Source organism: Helicoverpa armigera, chromosome 11 (genome assembly GCF_030705265.1).
Source record: "Helicoverpa armigera isolate CAAS_96S chromosome 11, ASM3070526v1, whole genome shotgun sequence".
NCBI lineage: Eukaryota > Metazoa > Arthropoda > Insecta > Lepidoptera > Noctuidae > Helicoverpa > Helicoverpa armigera.
The window spans coordinates 8,246,430-8,260,664 of record NC_087130.1 but is presented as its reverse complement, the minus strand read 5'-3'; the positions used below and the strand labels follow the sequence as shown (position 1 = coordinate 8,260,664).

Below are 14,235 nucleotides of genomic sequence, written 5' to 3'. Positions count from 1 at the left end.
GTTTTTTCAAAAATATAAAAGAAATTATCCTTAATTTTGTACAAATATTCAAAAAATTTCGGGCGGTCACTTATGCCCGGGACACATTGTATAATAATGCATGTAATACCCTATTAGGGTGCATTTTTGAAATATATCTTAAATAAATTCTTTAGTCTTAATATATCTCTAAAAAATTAAAAATATTTTTTTTTCTCACTTTATGTACGAATATAAATTAATTGTTTTATCATAATTTCAAATTTCGCGCGTATTTCGCGAAAACGCGGCACACAACGGACGCCATGATTGTTTTTTGGTCATGACGTCATTACGTTACTAAACAAACTACAGCTGTCAGTAATACATATTTTGATATGTATTGAAAATTTTAATAATGAGTAATTATGCTCCGTATCGTTGGTGTGTTGTTTCTGAATGTAAGAACACTAGTGTAAAAACACCAGACAAATTATGGATTCAAGTACCAGTGGATATGAATATGAGAAACACTTGGTTAAAAGTTGCGAGACGAGATCCCGGACTGTTATCAGATAAATCTCGTTTATACTTTTGTGAAGATCACTTTGATGTAAGTAACTGTATTAACATTACCTATCTAATGAAATATACCCTTTAATGATGGGTTAACTACTTCAAGAATCAATACTTTGGGAAATGTGGATAATATTTAGAGGTTATAAAATCTATGTAGTAAAGATGCTAATAACTTATTTTTCTTACGTTTCAGTTGGAACATGACATGGAAAATTATATAAAGTATAAAATAATGGGTTCAGTAAAAAGGATTAAAATGAAACCTAATTGCATACCCTCCAGGTTTGCTTGGAATAGAAAACATAAGATTTTAAAAGAATCACATCCTACTGAAGCTAAAAGGCAAAGAGTAGCCTTACCTGAGGATTCTTATCATGATTATAAAGAAGCAGAGAATAATGAAGTGTCATCTTATACAGAAGGTAACTGTTTATTTTTATACTATGTAATTATTTAAAAAATTGTTGTGTTCACATACTAAACTTAACAGTAAATTATATTTATAAAAGCAGATCTGTAGTGAATATTAATGGCACAAACATTCATAACATTTTCTTATACATATAAATAATATATATGGATCACACAAATTAATTTATGTACTCTTGTTTATGTATACCTACATGTACTTTAAAATATGAAAAATTATATTGCATTTATTTCAGGTTCATGTACACCATCAGTAGCAGGGTCAACAGTTGAACAAGACTATTCTCCATCTAAAACAAGCATGTCCAAAACTACTTCAGACAGCAGCTTACAAGATGAACATAAAAAACTTCAAAAAATAAATTTGCAAAGTACAATAAGTAAAATAATTGATAAGCCTAAACTTTACATAGGTATTAATAAAAATCTATATTTTATCATTGATTTAATTAAAAAGCATACAGATATCACTGTGCCCAATATTTTATTATGTTTAATGAAAATTAAGTTAAATAGGACTTTCTCACAAATATCAGATGATTTCGATTTATCTGTGACCCAAGCGAGTAATATATTTAATAACAACATGCCAGGTATTGTTAAAGTCCTTTCACCATTTGTCAAACAATTTTCAAGTACATCAATAAAAAATAATTTACCTATAGCTTTTCGACACAGATATAACCAGGTGACATGTATCATTGATTGCTTGGAAATAGAAATCCAAAAACCTTCTAAGGCTATGCATCAAGCATTGACCTGGTCAGAATATAAGAAAACAAATACCATTAAATACCTTGTCTCATGTACTCCTGATGGACTCGTAAACTTTGTGTCAAATGGCTATGCAGGAAGAATTAGCGATGTAAGCCTGTTAGAAGAAAGTTTGTTTTTGGAAAGCTTGAATCCAGGCTCATATATTTTAGCTGATAGAGGTTTTAAAAATGTAGAATCATTCTTGTCTCAAAAAGGATTTTTCCTACTAAGGCCACCAAGTGTTCATACCGGGATGAAATTATCTAAAAAAGAAGTAAAGCAGACCAAGCAAATTGCCAGTCTTAGAATCCATATTGAAAGGGTAATTAGAAGACTGCGTGAATATAGCATTTTAAAAATGCATACAGTTGTCAATACTAATTTAATTGGCATTTTGGATTTATGTATTACAACAGCATGTGCATTAATTAATCTACAAGATTCTTTAATTAAATAAATAATTGCAAATATATTATTTTGTTTTATTTAATTTACTTTGTATGTATTATTAAATTTTTCCCAAGAAGTATTGCGGTCAGGTTGTTGGCGGACAATAAATAAATGATGATAACAGGAAAATGCTCTGATAATGATAATATTTTATTGCATGCTAGCCTGAAGAAAAAAATTATGCTTATGATGCAACTAGGAAAACAATTAGAGCTCTTTCTGAAAACTATTGAAATTGTATGATATTCATATGCACTTCTAAAAAATACTGTTTTTAGTTTGGCACATGGAAAAAATTACTCTTAGAGTGGATATTGAAAATTTGGCTGTCTCAAAATAAAAACAGAAAATCTATTGTGTTTCAATTCTATACATTTTAAGGGTTATGAATGAAAAAGCTATTTTAATTTATAATCATTTTATTTTATTCTATATAGAATTTGTTGTCACACTTTTGGACAAAACTGGAAAAATATTATTTTTCCAAAAAGCAACAACACTGTCTAAAAGACTCATAACATACTCTTGGTCAAATTCAACTTTAAGAAGTGCAACTTCATTGTTTTTCTCAAAGTCACTATTGGCAACACAAAAATAACTTTCAGTGGCGTGAGCACAATGCATTTGTATTTGCACCTGGGCAAAATACTTTTCTTTTATTCTGCCTTCCTTGTCAATATAATTTTCTGACGTTTTGGCACTAACAGGGCACTTGATTTCGAATGTTGTATTTTCATTTCTTCCATCTGGTGATGCAGCTATCATTGGGAATGTCTCCGATATGTACAAACCACACATTTTGAATTTTGATTCCCAATTTCTTCTCAACAACTTTTCTCACTTGATCTTCTAATTTTCTTCCTCTAATTATAGCCGATGTTTCTGGAGTCTTCGCAACCAAGTTTCCATCAGTTGTTTTACAACAACTAACTTCATAACACTTAGAAGCCGTTATCCTTCCATATCGGAGTTCATGCCACAAGTAACTGGTATTTTGACCTCTAGTATTTCTTTCTGCATGTTTTATATTTGTCTTGCTGAATTCTTTTAAGATTTTTGACAGAAATCTATCATAATTCTCATCATTATATGTCATCATCAGATAATGTAATGATAGATTAGTATCTGTATCACAATAGTCAGGTTCATGCTTAACAAACTGACAATTATTTATTTTTCTTGTCTTACATTCTTTGACAAACTCATTCATCAACCCGCTGTCTGGTGCAAATACTTTTGGTTTCCGTTTTGCCATTTCTCTTGCACTTAATATTTTAATTGATGTTCCAACTTTGGCAAGATTGGACTTCTTCCAATAACATTCTACAGACGTGCAGGAAGGCTCTTCACTTGGGCGGTGCAACCACATCAAAAATGCAACTGCATGCTTACAACCACCTGCTGATGCAGGACAATCATGACATTTAACACTTATCACCACTTCTTCCTGTTCATCCACTACGAGTGTAGCTGCATACGGCTTACTTCGTACTTTGTGTTCAGGGCAAACTGTACATTTTACAGTGCAAACATTTTGTTCCCTCTTCAGCTGTATGTAACCTATAGCGTCATCGCCATAAGTCTCCCTTCCGGATCTGAAAACAATGTACGAAATTTAAACCATCTTTTATCACAATAAAATAGCTTTTTTAATGTATCAAAGATATATAAAAGGTACTTAAAACTTACATGGATGTTTTAACATTCCGTAACTCAGCGGAACAGAAGTCGGGATTTACAGCAAAAAATTTACCGACCATCAGAGAGTTTATTCTTGGTAAATTTGTGGAGTCACCATTAACGTAACCCACTTCCATGATGTTGAATTATTACAGTTATTTTTTAAGAATGTGAAATGAAATTAAGCCAGTTTACACGTTTGTAGTACCAAGTTGACACTGACAGCTGACACTTTTGTTTACTACCGTAATGACGTCATTAGCATGAAATAGAAATCGTTTATTTGCTGAAAATGTATGTTACAGATAATGGTGATAAATTAATTTATATTGTCTCAATACATTTCGCCTTACGGCATGCAAAGTATTTGTTGACGTTGACAATTTAACTTAATTATATTAAAAACTTATGGCGGCGACATTTCGTAGTGTTCAAAGACAGATAAAAAACCTAAAAACTTTAAACTGCAATAAAAAATATATTTATGTACCTTACGAAGTGAAACTAACATTTCCCGATTGCTTTTCCTCTAAACAATCATTGTAATACACTTTTAATTTTTTTCTCATCTAGACTAAAATACCCTTCTACGGTAGGTAGGTATAACTTTAAAACAAGTAAAAAGCATACAACAGACCACACAAAATATATCTTTAACTTTGTAACTAAGCGGTAAATATGTAGAGCTAGGCATAATTCGATAATATTGTTTTACATAATGAAATTCAAGCTTCAAAACACGCACATACATCAATATAAGTAAGTAGATGTGTGTGTGTCTGTTATCATTCCGTTAGCTTGGGTCAGTGATACCAACATAGGGAAATTATCTCCGTTTTGGTAATTTATTTTGGATTTTGAGGTCGAATATTACAAAATAATTCCACAGATAGAGACTCCAAAGCTGTTTGGTACTTAAGTACCTAATTATAGCAGCAGCTACGAGCTATCAAAAATAGGTTTGACTTTGACAAAACTATTTTCTTGTCGCAATTAAGTAGGTATATTTACTTACACTTAAAAATATATGGAACTGGACACGTCTTATACTTAACAATACATCATAATTTAACTGCTGTAGCCTTCGAATATCAAAAAATATATAATTTCAAAAAATATTGCTATAATTTAGACCAATTTTTGTACAATAAGTTGGCAACACCGTTCATCTATGGCGCCAGTAGTATGGCGCGAAGTTTGTAGGGCCCCTGGCCTTGACACTGGTCCGCGGGACGATCGAACTCATTTCGGCGCCACAAATTCGCATCGCTCATTCACTCAGAGCAACAGTATTGAGACAATAGTTCAAGCAGCGTCTTTGATAAGTGCGTAACGTGTGTTGTGCTATTTACAAATGACAATTTTTTTAATACTTTTGTTTGATAAAAAGTGATTTTGAGTGACCGTTATATACCAAGGTAGGTTGTGTTGTGAATCTAATTAATTCTTAGGTACCTAGTGTAAAAATCATATACCTAGAAGTACCTACATTATTAGTTCAGCTGTTGATATTCAGTAGGAATAGGTAGCGGTGTGGTTTGAATTCTAAAATCAAACCCTTTTATTTTCTATAGGTACTTAAACAAAAATATTTCCCATGTTTTAAGATAGTTTAGTACACCTACTATAAGTGATAAACTAGGTAGGTACTTAATATTTTAAAGAGATTTTTTTTTGGAGGTTCGTTTGTTTTGTAGGTATTTACGCTTTACGATAAAAGCTCCGAAACTACTGAACTGATTCGATTTTTTTTTCGCTGTTGTGAAGTTACACTATTTCCGAGTGCTAGTTAGATAAAAAACTTTTTGACGTACATATACCTACTAAAAAAATGATTTACATTATATAAATAAAATACCTACCCAATCCTACACACATTTGTTTCTGTTTTGCTGACGTTGATCTCCTTAACTTTCAGAGTGCTGAAATAATCAGATTGATTTACACAATAAGCCACGTCAACAAGGAGGCTTATCTTCTACGTACCACCAAGATCACAGTTTGAAAAATGGCTGCAAAGAAGATAGCAACTTACGTGTTCTTAGATATACAAACCACTAACTACCCAGAAACCGTGCATGGTGAAGTACGAATCACGGAATTATGCATGATAGCTGTAAAACGAGCCCACGTTGAAGGGTACGAGAACCAACCCCCAATACAGAACAAAATCAAGATGTACTTCAATCCTGAGAAAAAAGTAGACACTAAGATTTCACGAATGAACGGATTGACACAAGCCTTTTTAAAACATGAAGCTGAATTCAACAAAGATGTATTCAATCTCATGAACTCTTTCATCAATTGTCTTAAGAAACCAGTGTGTTTGATCGCCCATAATGCGCTTAAATTTCACTTCCCTGTACTCAAATTCCATTTTAGGAGAATGAACGTTGAATTTCCAAATGATCTTATGTGCACTGATAGCATTTACTGCTTATTTGATATATTGGAGCCAGAATTCTATGAGGGACCAAGAGAAATTACAGAAGAAAACTATGATGATGAATCTGAGGACTCGGACTCCCCCGAAGGTATAGACAGAAAAAATGAACTCGCTGACATGGAGCGTCGTACTAAAAAAGCTAAAATCGGACCATCAAGTTATGACCGTCTCAAACGGCCTATATTTTATACCTTAGGCCCAAGAAATTCGTACAAACTACACGACATCTACGAAAGAGTTATAAAATATGAAAAAGAAGATATGGAGGCAGAAGCGATCTGTGAAAAGTTAATGAAAATAGCAACGGCGAAAAGCGACGAGTTTGCTTCGTGGGTTGACCGCAACCACTGCAAGTTCAACGAAGTACCAGAAATGATTATGTAATAAAACTTTTCTCTAATGGACCATTCATGTATACCTCGTTACTTTTACTTTATGTTATATTCATAGTGTACTATTAGAGTAATATTTTACGTTATATAAGGATATTCATAGTGTTACGGGACTTACAGGCAGGAAAACCTTTGCTAGTCATATTTTGGAAAAATAGTGATGTTTTACTACATTTAGTGAGTCTGCGGGCGCTTAAAACTTATGCGTTTCTGGACGGCCTGATGCGCGCCGAGCTTTTTGTATAAAAAATGACGATCGTCGCTGCCTGTACCTACGTCTAACGCACCGCTTCGGCACCACAGCAAGCCGTCAAGAAAAGCATAAGTTGAAAGCGCCCTATAAGTGTAGGAATTGCATTTTATAAGTGGTTTTATGGAGTGGCCAATTTTTTTTTTGTTGTAATACCACCATTATGTTTTTTAGTGGGATAGTCTAACTGTACCTTATACCTACGTGCCTCTATGTCATATTTTATGTACCTACTTACATGCAACAAGTACTTACCCAAAGAATGATGCCACATACTTTTTACTTATAAGGAGTCATGCAAACAGGTACAAAATATTGTCTCTAAATAAAAATTAGGAAATAACTAGGTTTAGAATTTGGTAGGTAAGTACGCTCACCGCTCACTAAGCGCGTTTGTAGCGATGCAGACGCGATGCAAACGCGCGTGTGTATCGATACAAACGCGCTGGCATATTTCGTTTTTAAGTAGAACTTCATCAACAGTAGATTCAGACTCCGCGCGCGATAGCGCTCTTATCGGTGTCGCGCGTTTGAATCGATAGGTACAGACGCGCCGGTGCCGCGCGTTTGTATCGATACAAACGACAACAAACTGCTCTGCAGGATAAAAAAACGTGGTGGATAAAAAATCCAACTACACAATTTGTGATGATCGACTACCGCGAACCTACCTATCCAAAATACCGACAAATTAGATAAGTAAAGTGATTCGAAAAATTAAGTATAATTTTCTAAATGTTTAATTTGTAATTATAAAATGGTCAGCAGACCTTTAACTTTAATGTAAGTCCTTTATACGAATGTTATTAGTTATTACACTTATAATTAAGTTGATATCAAAGAGGTTGTACTACCTTTTATTTGCACGATGTAACAACAGTTTCCATACTTACGTGCAATTGTGCCATAACTTTAAGTAACTATCATAGTCGCCGTCAGGCCCCTCTTAGCCATTGTAACCAGGGTCCCGTGCAACCCTGAGAAGTTTATTCTACATTCCTTAGATCCTAAAGGGTCGCCTTTGCCCAGTTCCTCAAAAAGGCTCGTTAGATCTTGGCGCAATTACAGCCCTTAGGCTGCCTGTCCACCGGAGTGGAGAAACTGAGAAATATTAACCAATAGGATTGCACAAAATCTCCGCTCCTCAATCCTATTGGTTAATATTTCTCAGTTTCTCCAGTTCACTACGCAGCCTAGCTCCGCTCCGGTGGACAGGCAGCCTTATTCGGATGCAGGCTGAACGTTTCTCGAAATACTACCATAATATATAATTGAGTATATAAGAGGTTTACGCACATTCTGTTACTTGCAGGTGTACCTAATCGACACCGTTCATTTAGGAATCCGAATTGTAAACTAGCCAGAGTCAATCGAATGCGAGGTAACGAATAAGAGTAATTGCGCCTCATGTGTAGGTACATATGTTAATTGTTATATTTTGCAAGGATGTTGCCAATTTTGTAACAAGTAAAAGTACAAAGTGTGTAATTTAGTATCTTAATATGTTGTACCTAATGTGTACTTACATTAAGCTTTTAATTAGTCATCTAACGACATAATTGTGTGCTTTTTTTTTCTATTGCAAGATTTGCAAGTATGTGAATAAAAACTTATTTTTCTTTTTCAAGCGTCAGAATCTCTACCCCTAACGGCTACTTACATTCAATTACTGCCAGGTAAATCCTAGGGACCTAGGTTGTCATCAGACAATGTTTCAAATCTGTAGAGAAGTTATATACCTAATGAGATGAAGAAAATTATAATGAATACAATGAAAAGGATACCTACTTCCTACCTTTTGGCCCCTGATATCACATTCATGGGTCCTCAATATCCTATGTAACATCCCAACGAGTACCGCACTATTTATCAACTAAAACGAAAGATGGTCAAACTGTAGACTTATTAGGTAAGTATGTAATACTAATTTGTGCCACCGGTTTCACCCGCTTCCTCTGAGAACAACTTCCCGCACCCGGATAAAAAGTAGCCTATACCTACATATAACTGTAGTAATTATCTATACTTCCATACTAGGTAATATATAAAGAGGTTTATCTGTTTGCTTGAATCGAATAGGCCTTGGAACTCTGAATCCATTTGAATAATCCTTTCCCTGTAAGAAAGCTACACTTTCTGCGTTGGACATGGGCTAAGCTTTATCGGGTTACAGGAAGAAGTTTCCCCTTGCTAGTAGTCAATTCGCATCGCACCGTACACGGCATTTCCCGCGGTTATCGGGATAAAATCCTATGATACTCGGAAATAGTGTAGCTTTCAACTGTGAAGTGAAAGTTGTGAACAGTGAAATACGTCCATTTTATTCTATTAGTATAAATAATAGGTACCTAAACGTGCATATAGTAGGGTAACCAGGTAACATAATTCTCCATCTTTTGAACTCACACAGAACACTGCCCCGGGCCCAGCGACGACATTTTTGGCTGTACCTACCATTCTAATCTGTGCTGTTTGTTGATATAATCTGTTATGTCAATCGGGGTTTCCATTTGCGCATTTGCGTAGTTTACAAACGTTCGAACAGGTAAATCAAAAGATATATTTAGAATCCCGTTAGTAGATATGAAACTTGCTGAATTTGCCGACCTAAGAAAAGGCACATAAAAACGGAAATTATCTATTTAGGTACCTACATATGTAGACCAGTGTTTTAAAAGTGATAACATAAAAAGACGATACTGTGAATAATAATCATTTTCCTCATCATAATGAGTAAGATAGCAACATACGTATTTTTTGACCTGCAGACAACCGGACTTCCACGTACTTGGCATGGCGAAGTCCGAATTATAGAACTATGCATGTTAGCTGTGAAGAGATTACAGTTAACAGATTTAAGCCATTCAGCTGAAAAGCCACCAATTCAGTTCAAATTCAAAATGTACTTCGACCCTCAGAAGGACTTACACCCAATGAGTTCTGTTCTCACAAAACTAAGTAAAGATCTTTTGAAAGATGAACCAGAATTTAATACAGATGTAATTGACGCCATGAACAGTTTCCTCAGTTGCCTGGAGAAACCTGTGTGTTTGGTTGGCCATAATGCCTTCATATTCCACTTCCCTTTACTCCAATACCACATTAATAAACTGAAGGTCTCATTATTGGGTGACATCATGTGTTCAGACAGCATATACGCCTTTTATGATATATTGGAGCCAGAAACATATAATTGGCCAAAAGAAATTGATGGTAGAACTGCTGATGATGAATCTGAAACCTCTGAAGATGATGAACTGCTCGATAGAGATGGGCATCTTAACAAAATGATCAAACATACAAAGTATTATAAAGTTGGTAAAAAAAAGTTTAAGAAACTACGGCGGTCAAAATTTTATGGTTTACCAAGGTTTAAACCTCAAGCATCGTACAAATTAAAAGATATCTACCGTCGAATTGATGGTGGTCATCTTAAGAATAACGAATCAGAAGATCAATGTATGATGGTTATGAAAATAGCACTAGCAAGAATTGATGAATTTATAGATTGGGTGCACAGAAACCACAGCCCCTTTTCCCAGGTACCGATTATTAAAATGTTCGATTAGATTTAAATGCCTACAATATTTTAGTTCTTAGTTTGTAAGTATTTCACTAAAGGTATGTAATGCCATATTTTCTTACTTAGATTATGCAACTTATGGCCACTTTCTGGTGGCCTATTAAAAATGTTGGCCATTACTAGGTTTGTTATTGTACTTGCCAAAACTTACCTATGTTATTCTAATTCTAAGGTAAACATGAAATGAAGGTGCTATTAAGATAGGTAACTAGTTTTTAAATTTAAAATTGTTTTTACATCAATGTTTTTATTATAAACAGATCTGAGAGTATACAAATAATTTTTATACTTAGTATTTTACATTTATTGTTTTTTTATATTACATCTAGGTACTTAGAAATACCTTTAACAATGAGATGAATAAATGAATGTTATAAAATCATATTTTATTTAAATACCGTACTGACAACTTTCAGTATTTTAAAGAAGCCCAATTAATTGAGTGAAAGTGATGCAGTTAGGTACCTACATCATCCTCCTATCCTAATCCCAATTAGGTATATTTATCTCCAAATTCTACACAAGGATTAGGTTAGTAATTCATTGTCTACTGCAGCTGCAGCTTTGTAGACCGGTGCAGCGGTGAAGAAACCTTTAAAAATGGAAGGCAAAAGTGGTAAAAATACTACGGTGCTATGAAACCAATGGGGAAGAAAATACCATCGAGCTTAGAATTATAGAAAATACATATTTACGAGCGATCTGACGTCAGGAATTCACAAAATGGGGATTTTTTTCAAGGCCATCAATCAAAGTCAGATTTAATGAAATGTTACCAATCCAATAAAAGTCGCACAGTCAGGCACTGGCTAGAGCACGCGATTTCTTGACATCGCACTCGCGGGAATCAGAGCTAATAGGCCAGATACATCGATATATATGTACTAGCCAGATATAGGTATTATAATTATTTTTTTTAGACAAAGATATTAGTTTGTATTTATTTTAAATATTAACTTAAACGTCAACTGTGGCTAAAATAGTTTCCTATAACTAGCAACACTGACAATCTATATGTCAAAAAGCAAAAAAACAAAGATTTCCTGAACATTGCTTGATTGTTGCACCATAGTTGGAAACAAGTTGGAAATTTGAACAAAAATGTGGCGAAACGTTTACTGTACTTTACGCATCGTACCGGCAACGTGCTGTAATACAGCCGTAAATATAAACACTCGTGCCCTTGATATCATCGTCAGTTGAAATAATTTCGTGGGCATGTAAACAAGCCAGAAGGATTATTAGCAGTGCCTGCCGGTGTATAAAGAGACTACTACCCAGTTCGCAGTTGTTAATCTTGTATAGTATCGGCGCACATTGACGCATCACCATCATCCTACCGGCTGTCATTCGAGGTATGTTATACAAACCTTGTTTGTTATACTACTACTTTGAACCCAAATAACAATGATTTTAAAATTAATTTGCTTTTTTACAACTCAAGTTTTAAATTAAAATAATTGTTTATTATTATTCTTGCCTTTAAAAGTAATAACTCCTTAATAAAATATCACAAGGCATTATCTGAAGGGATCCCACTTCTTTCCTTGTTATGTTTTTTTAATAATATGTTGAAAAATCATGCATAACAATGTTAAGCGAATACTACTACTATCTTTTTCATTACATTAAACAAAAAAGTGCATTATATGAAATGGTTAAACAAAAAGATTAAGAATATTTATTAAAGTTCTAAACAAAATAATTTGAGCTTTGATTCATTAGATTTTGTGCACATAGTCTCACTCCATCAAGTAGTATTTGAATCTCTGTCTAAAATAAGCTATTAATCATCAAATTCTATATAAGACTGTACCATTTTGATATCATAATTTTTTAAATCAATGTTTTTTATTGCAACTTTGATGTTTCCCAATTTTTAATAATAAACCATCTGATTTCCCATCATTTCATTCGCTATGTTACTACTGCCCTTACAAGGATAAAATATAGCCTATGTTACTTTGGAAGAGTGTAGCTTTGAGTGATGAGATGATGAGAACAGTGAAAAGTTTTTTCAATTGTTTTCAGTAGTTCTTGAGTTTATCAATTTACAAACACACAAAAACTCATTTTTTTCCTCTTAATAATATTAGTATAGATCTATTGTGTAATAGACATTGTGCAATAGCACTAAATATAGGTGAATTTGTTGCTTCGGATAAGAAATCCTTATCTTAACTTATGAGTAATATTTTCCTGTTACTGTATAAATTAACATGTTAAAATGATAAGTAAATAAATCCAAATATTACTAGTCAAGTGGATTTTTTGCAGATCCTTCTGACTCATATGTTAGTAAATTGTAATCCTCTGATTAATCGCTAAGAAATGAATAGTCGTGAAATTTCGAAACTTATCTAATAACTTTTAAGGTTCTTAAGGCTGGAAACAGTGCTCGACCGACGGTCAGCGCTGACGTAGCTATATCTGTGCAAGTCTATGAACGCGCACGCAGCTACGCTGACGGTACGCGCGTGATTTTGTATGTGATTCGGTTGGGACGTACGGGTCAGCACTGACCGTCAGCCGAGCACTGTTTCCAGCCTAAGTTTTTGCAAGTATATTCTGTATATTCACTCTCAACTTTATTATTTTCAGAGCCAGCATAAGGGAAAAGGGTCACCTGCATAACACACCAACTTATTGAAGAAGTTAACAATATTAATTTGTAAAAATGGATAAAGTTAAAACATACTTATTCTTAGACCTACAGACTACTGGTTATCCAGGGACGGCACATGGTGAAATACGAATTACAGAAATATGTTTGCTCGCAGTTAAAGGAGTAGACGTTGAAAAAACCAGGTATGAACCTCGAATTCAATACAAATTCAAAATGTGCTTCAACCCCGAAAAGAAAGTGGAAGAAGAAATTTCTCAACAAAATGGATTAACGCTAGCTGTTTTGAAAAGCGAAACTAAATTCAACAAAGATGTTTGCAATGCCATTACTTCTTTTGTCAAATGTCTGAAGAAACCTGTTTGTATGATTGCTCATAACGCTTTTAAGTTTCACTTCCCCTTACTGAAATATCATATGGATAGAATGAAAGTAGCAATGCCAGATGATCTGTTATGTACTGATAGCATTTATTGCTACTATGACATATTAAAAAGAGAATTGTATGTAAAGCCAAGAGAAAACACAGAAGAAAACTGTGAAGAAGAAAGTGCAGAAAGTAAAAGTGATCCGGTAGAAATTGAGAGGGACATGAGAGACAGAAAGTATGAAAATCTAGTTCAGAATGTATTTTATGAAGTGGCACCGAAAGAATTGTACAATTTATCTCATGTCTACAAAAGTGTTACCTCTGGTGATCTTAAACAGTATGATGCAGAAACTAACTGTCGAATGATGTTGAAAATAGCCATTGATTATAAACACGATTTTATGGAGTGGGTAAAGAGGCAGCACTGCCCCTTCTCTGAGGTGCCCATTATACCTATGTGAACAAACTGAAGATGAACCAATTCATCTATCTTCTGCTGATGTGGGGTCATTTACTTAAGACATGATGTTGTCTATGCATGTATTGCAGCTACTTATTTCAGTAACTAGTAGTTTCTGCCTATGTTATCATCTTAAAACTTTAGAATTGTAATTATGTACATGCAGATCTCTTGAACAGTGATATATTTATTTTTATTCTAGAATGTACATATAATAATGTTGATCTAAATTATCTCAAGTTTAAGAGTGCATTTTACC

At 34.0% G+C, this 14,235-nt stretch overlaps 5 protein-coding genes across 6 annotated transcripts; 4 read left to right on the top strand and 1 right to left on the bottom strand.

Moving 5' to 3' along the window:
- Positions 1–127: 127 nt before the first annotated feature.
- On the top strand, positions 128–2,194 carry LOC126056809 (uncharacterized). The gene is made up of 3 exons (XM_064037055.1): positions 128–571; positions 731–959; positions 1,203–2,194. Exons 1-3 carry the CDS (start codon positions 377–379, stop codon positions 2,177–2,179), a joined length of 1,401 nt encoding a protein of 466 aa, XP_063893125.1. The 5' UTR covers positions 128–376; the 3' UTR covers positions 2,180–2,194.
- A 379-nt stretch (positions 2,195–2,573) lies between these two features.
- Positions 2,574–4,196, bottom strand: LOC135117595 (uncharacterized). Its single transcript, XM_064037056.1, has 2 exons — positions 3,862–4,196; positions 2,574–3,767 (listed from the first exon to the last, which is right to left on the bottom strand). The coding sequence occupies exons 1-2, from the start codon at positions 3,987–3,989 to the stop codon at positions 2,906–2,908; spliced, it is 990 nt and encodes a 329-aa protein (XP_063893126.1). The 5' UTR covers positions 3,990–4,196; the 3' UTR covers positions 2,574–2,905.
- Positions 4,197–5,040: 844 nt separating this feature from the next.
- On the top strand, positions 5,041–6,713 carry LOC110378396 (three prime repair exonuclease 2). Of its 2 annotated transcripts, none has more exons than XM_021337632.3 (2): positions 5,041–5,270; positions 5,771–6,713. In XM_021337632.3, exon 2 carries the CDS (start codon positions 5,861–5,863, stop codon positions 6,680–6,682), a length of 822 nt encoding a protein of 273 aa, XP_021193307.3. In that variant the 5' UTR covers positions 5,041–5,270; positions 5,771–5,860; the 3' UTR covers positions 6,683–6,713. The 2 variants fall into 2 exon arrangements, with proteins under 2 accessions (XP_021193307.3, XP_063893127.1); XM_064037057.1 differs by lacking the exon at positions 5,041–5,270 and adding an exon at positions 5,317–5,333 and having other exon boundaries at positions 5,773–6,713.
- Positions 6,714–8,995: 2,282 nt separating this feature from the next.
- On the top strand, positions 8,996–10,611 carry LOC135117596 (three-prime repair exonuclease 1-like). The gene has a single exon (XM_064037058.1). The coding sequence runs from the start codon at positions 9,670–9,672 to the stop codon at positions 10,507–10,509; it is 840 nt and encodes a 279-aa protein (XP_063893128.1). The 5' UTR covers positions 8,996–9,669; the 3' UTR covers positions 10,510–10,611.
- A 2,751-nt stretch (positions 10,612–13,362) lies between these two features.
- Positions 13,363–13,977, top strand: LOC126056810 (uncharacterized). Its single transcript, XM_064036954.1, has one exon. It carries the CDS (start codon positions 13,363–13,365, stop codon positions 13,975–13,977), a length of 615 nt encoding a protein of 204 aa, XP_063893024.1.
- Positions 13,978–14,235: the final 258 nt, after the last annotated feature.

Bases quoted from the DNA above. Each gene is read 5' to 3' on its own strand.
- LOC135117596 (XM_064037058.1), top strand. From the start codon at position 9,670: ATGAGTAAGATAGCAACATACGTATTTTTTGACCTGCAGACAACCGGA.
- LOC126056810 (XM_064036954.1), top strand. From the start codon at position 13,363: ATGTGCTTCAACCCCGAAAAGAAAGTGGAAGAAGAAATTTCTCAACAA.
- LOC126056809 (XM_064037055.1), top strand. From the start codon at position 377: ATGAGTAATTATGCTCCGTATCGTTGGTGTGTTGTTTCTGAATGTAAG. The intron at 572-730 runs GTAAGTAACTGT...CTTACGTTTCAG, and splicing joins TTTGTGAAGATCACTTTGAT to TTGGAACATGACATGGAAAA. The intron at 960-1,202 runs GTAACTGTTTAT...CATTTATTTCAG, and splicing joins AGTGTCATCTTATACAGAAG to GTTCATGTACACCATCAGTA.
- LOC135117595 (XM_064037056.1), bottom strand. From the start codon at position 3,989: ATGGAAGTGGGTTACGTTAATGGTGACTCCACAAATTTACCAAGAATA. The intron at 3,768-3,861 runs GTAAGTTTTAAG...CATTGTTTTCAG, and splicing joins CGGAATGTTAAAACATCCAT to ATCCGGAAGGGAGACTTATG.
- LOC110378396 (XM_021337632.3), top strand. From the start codon at position 5,861: ATGGCTGCAAAGAAGATAGCAACTTACGTGTTCTTAGATATACAAACC.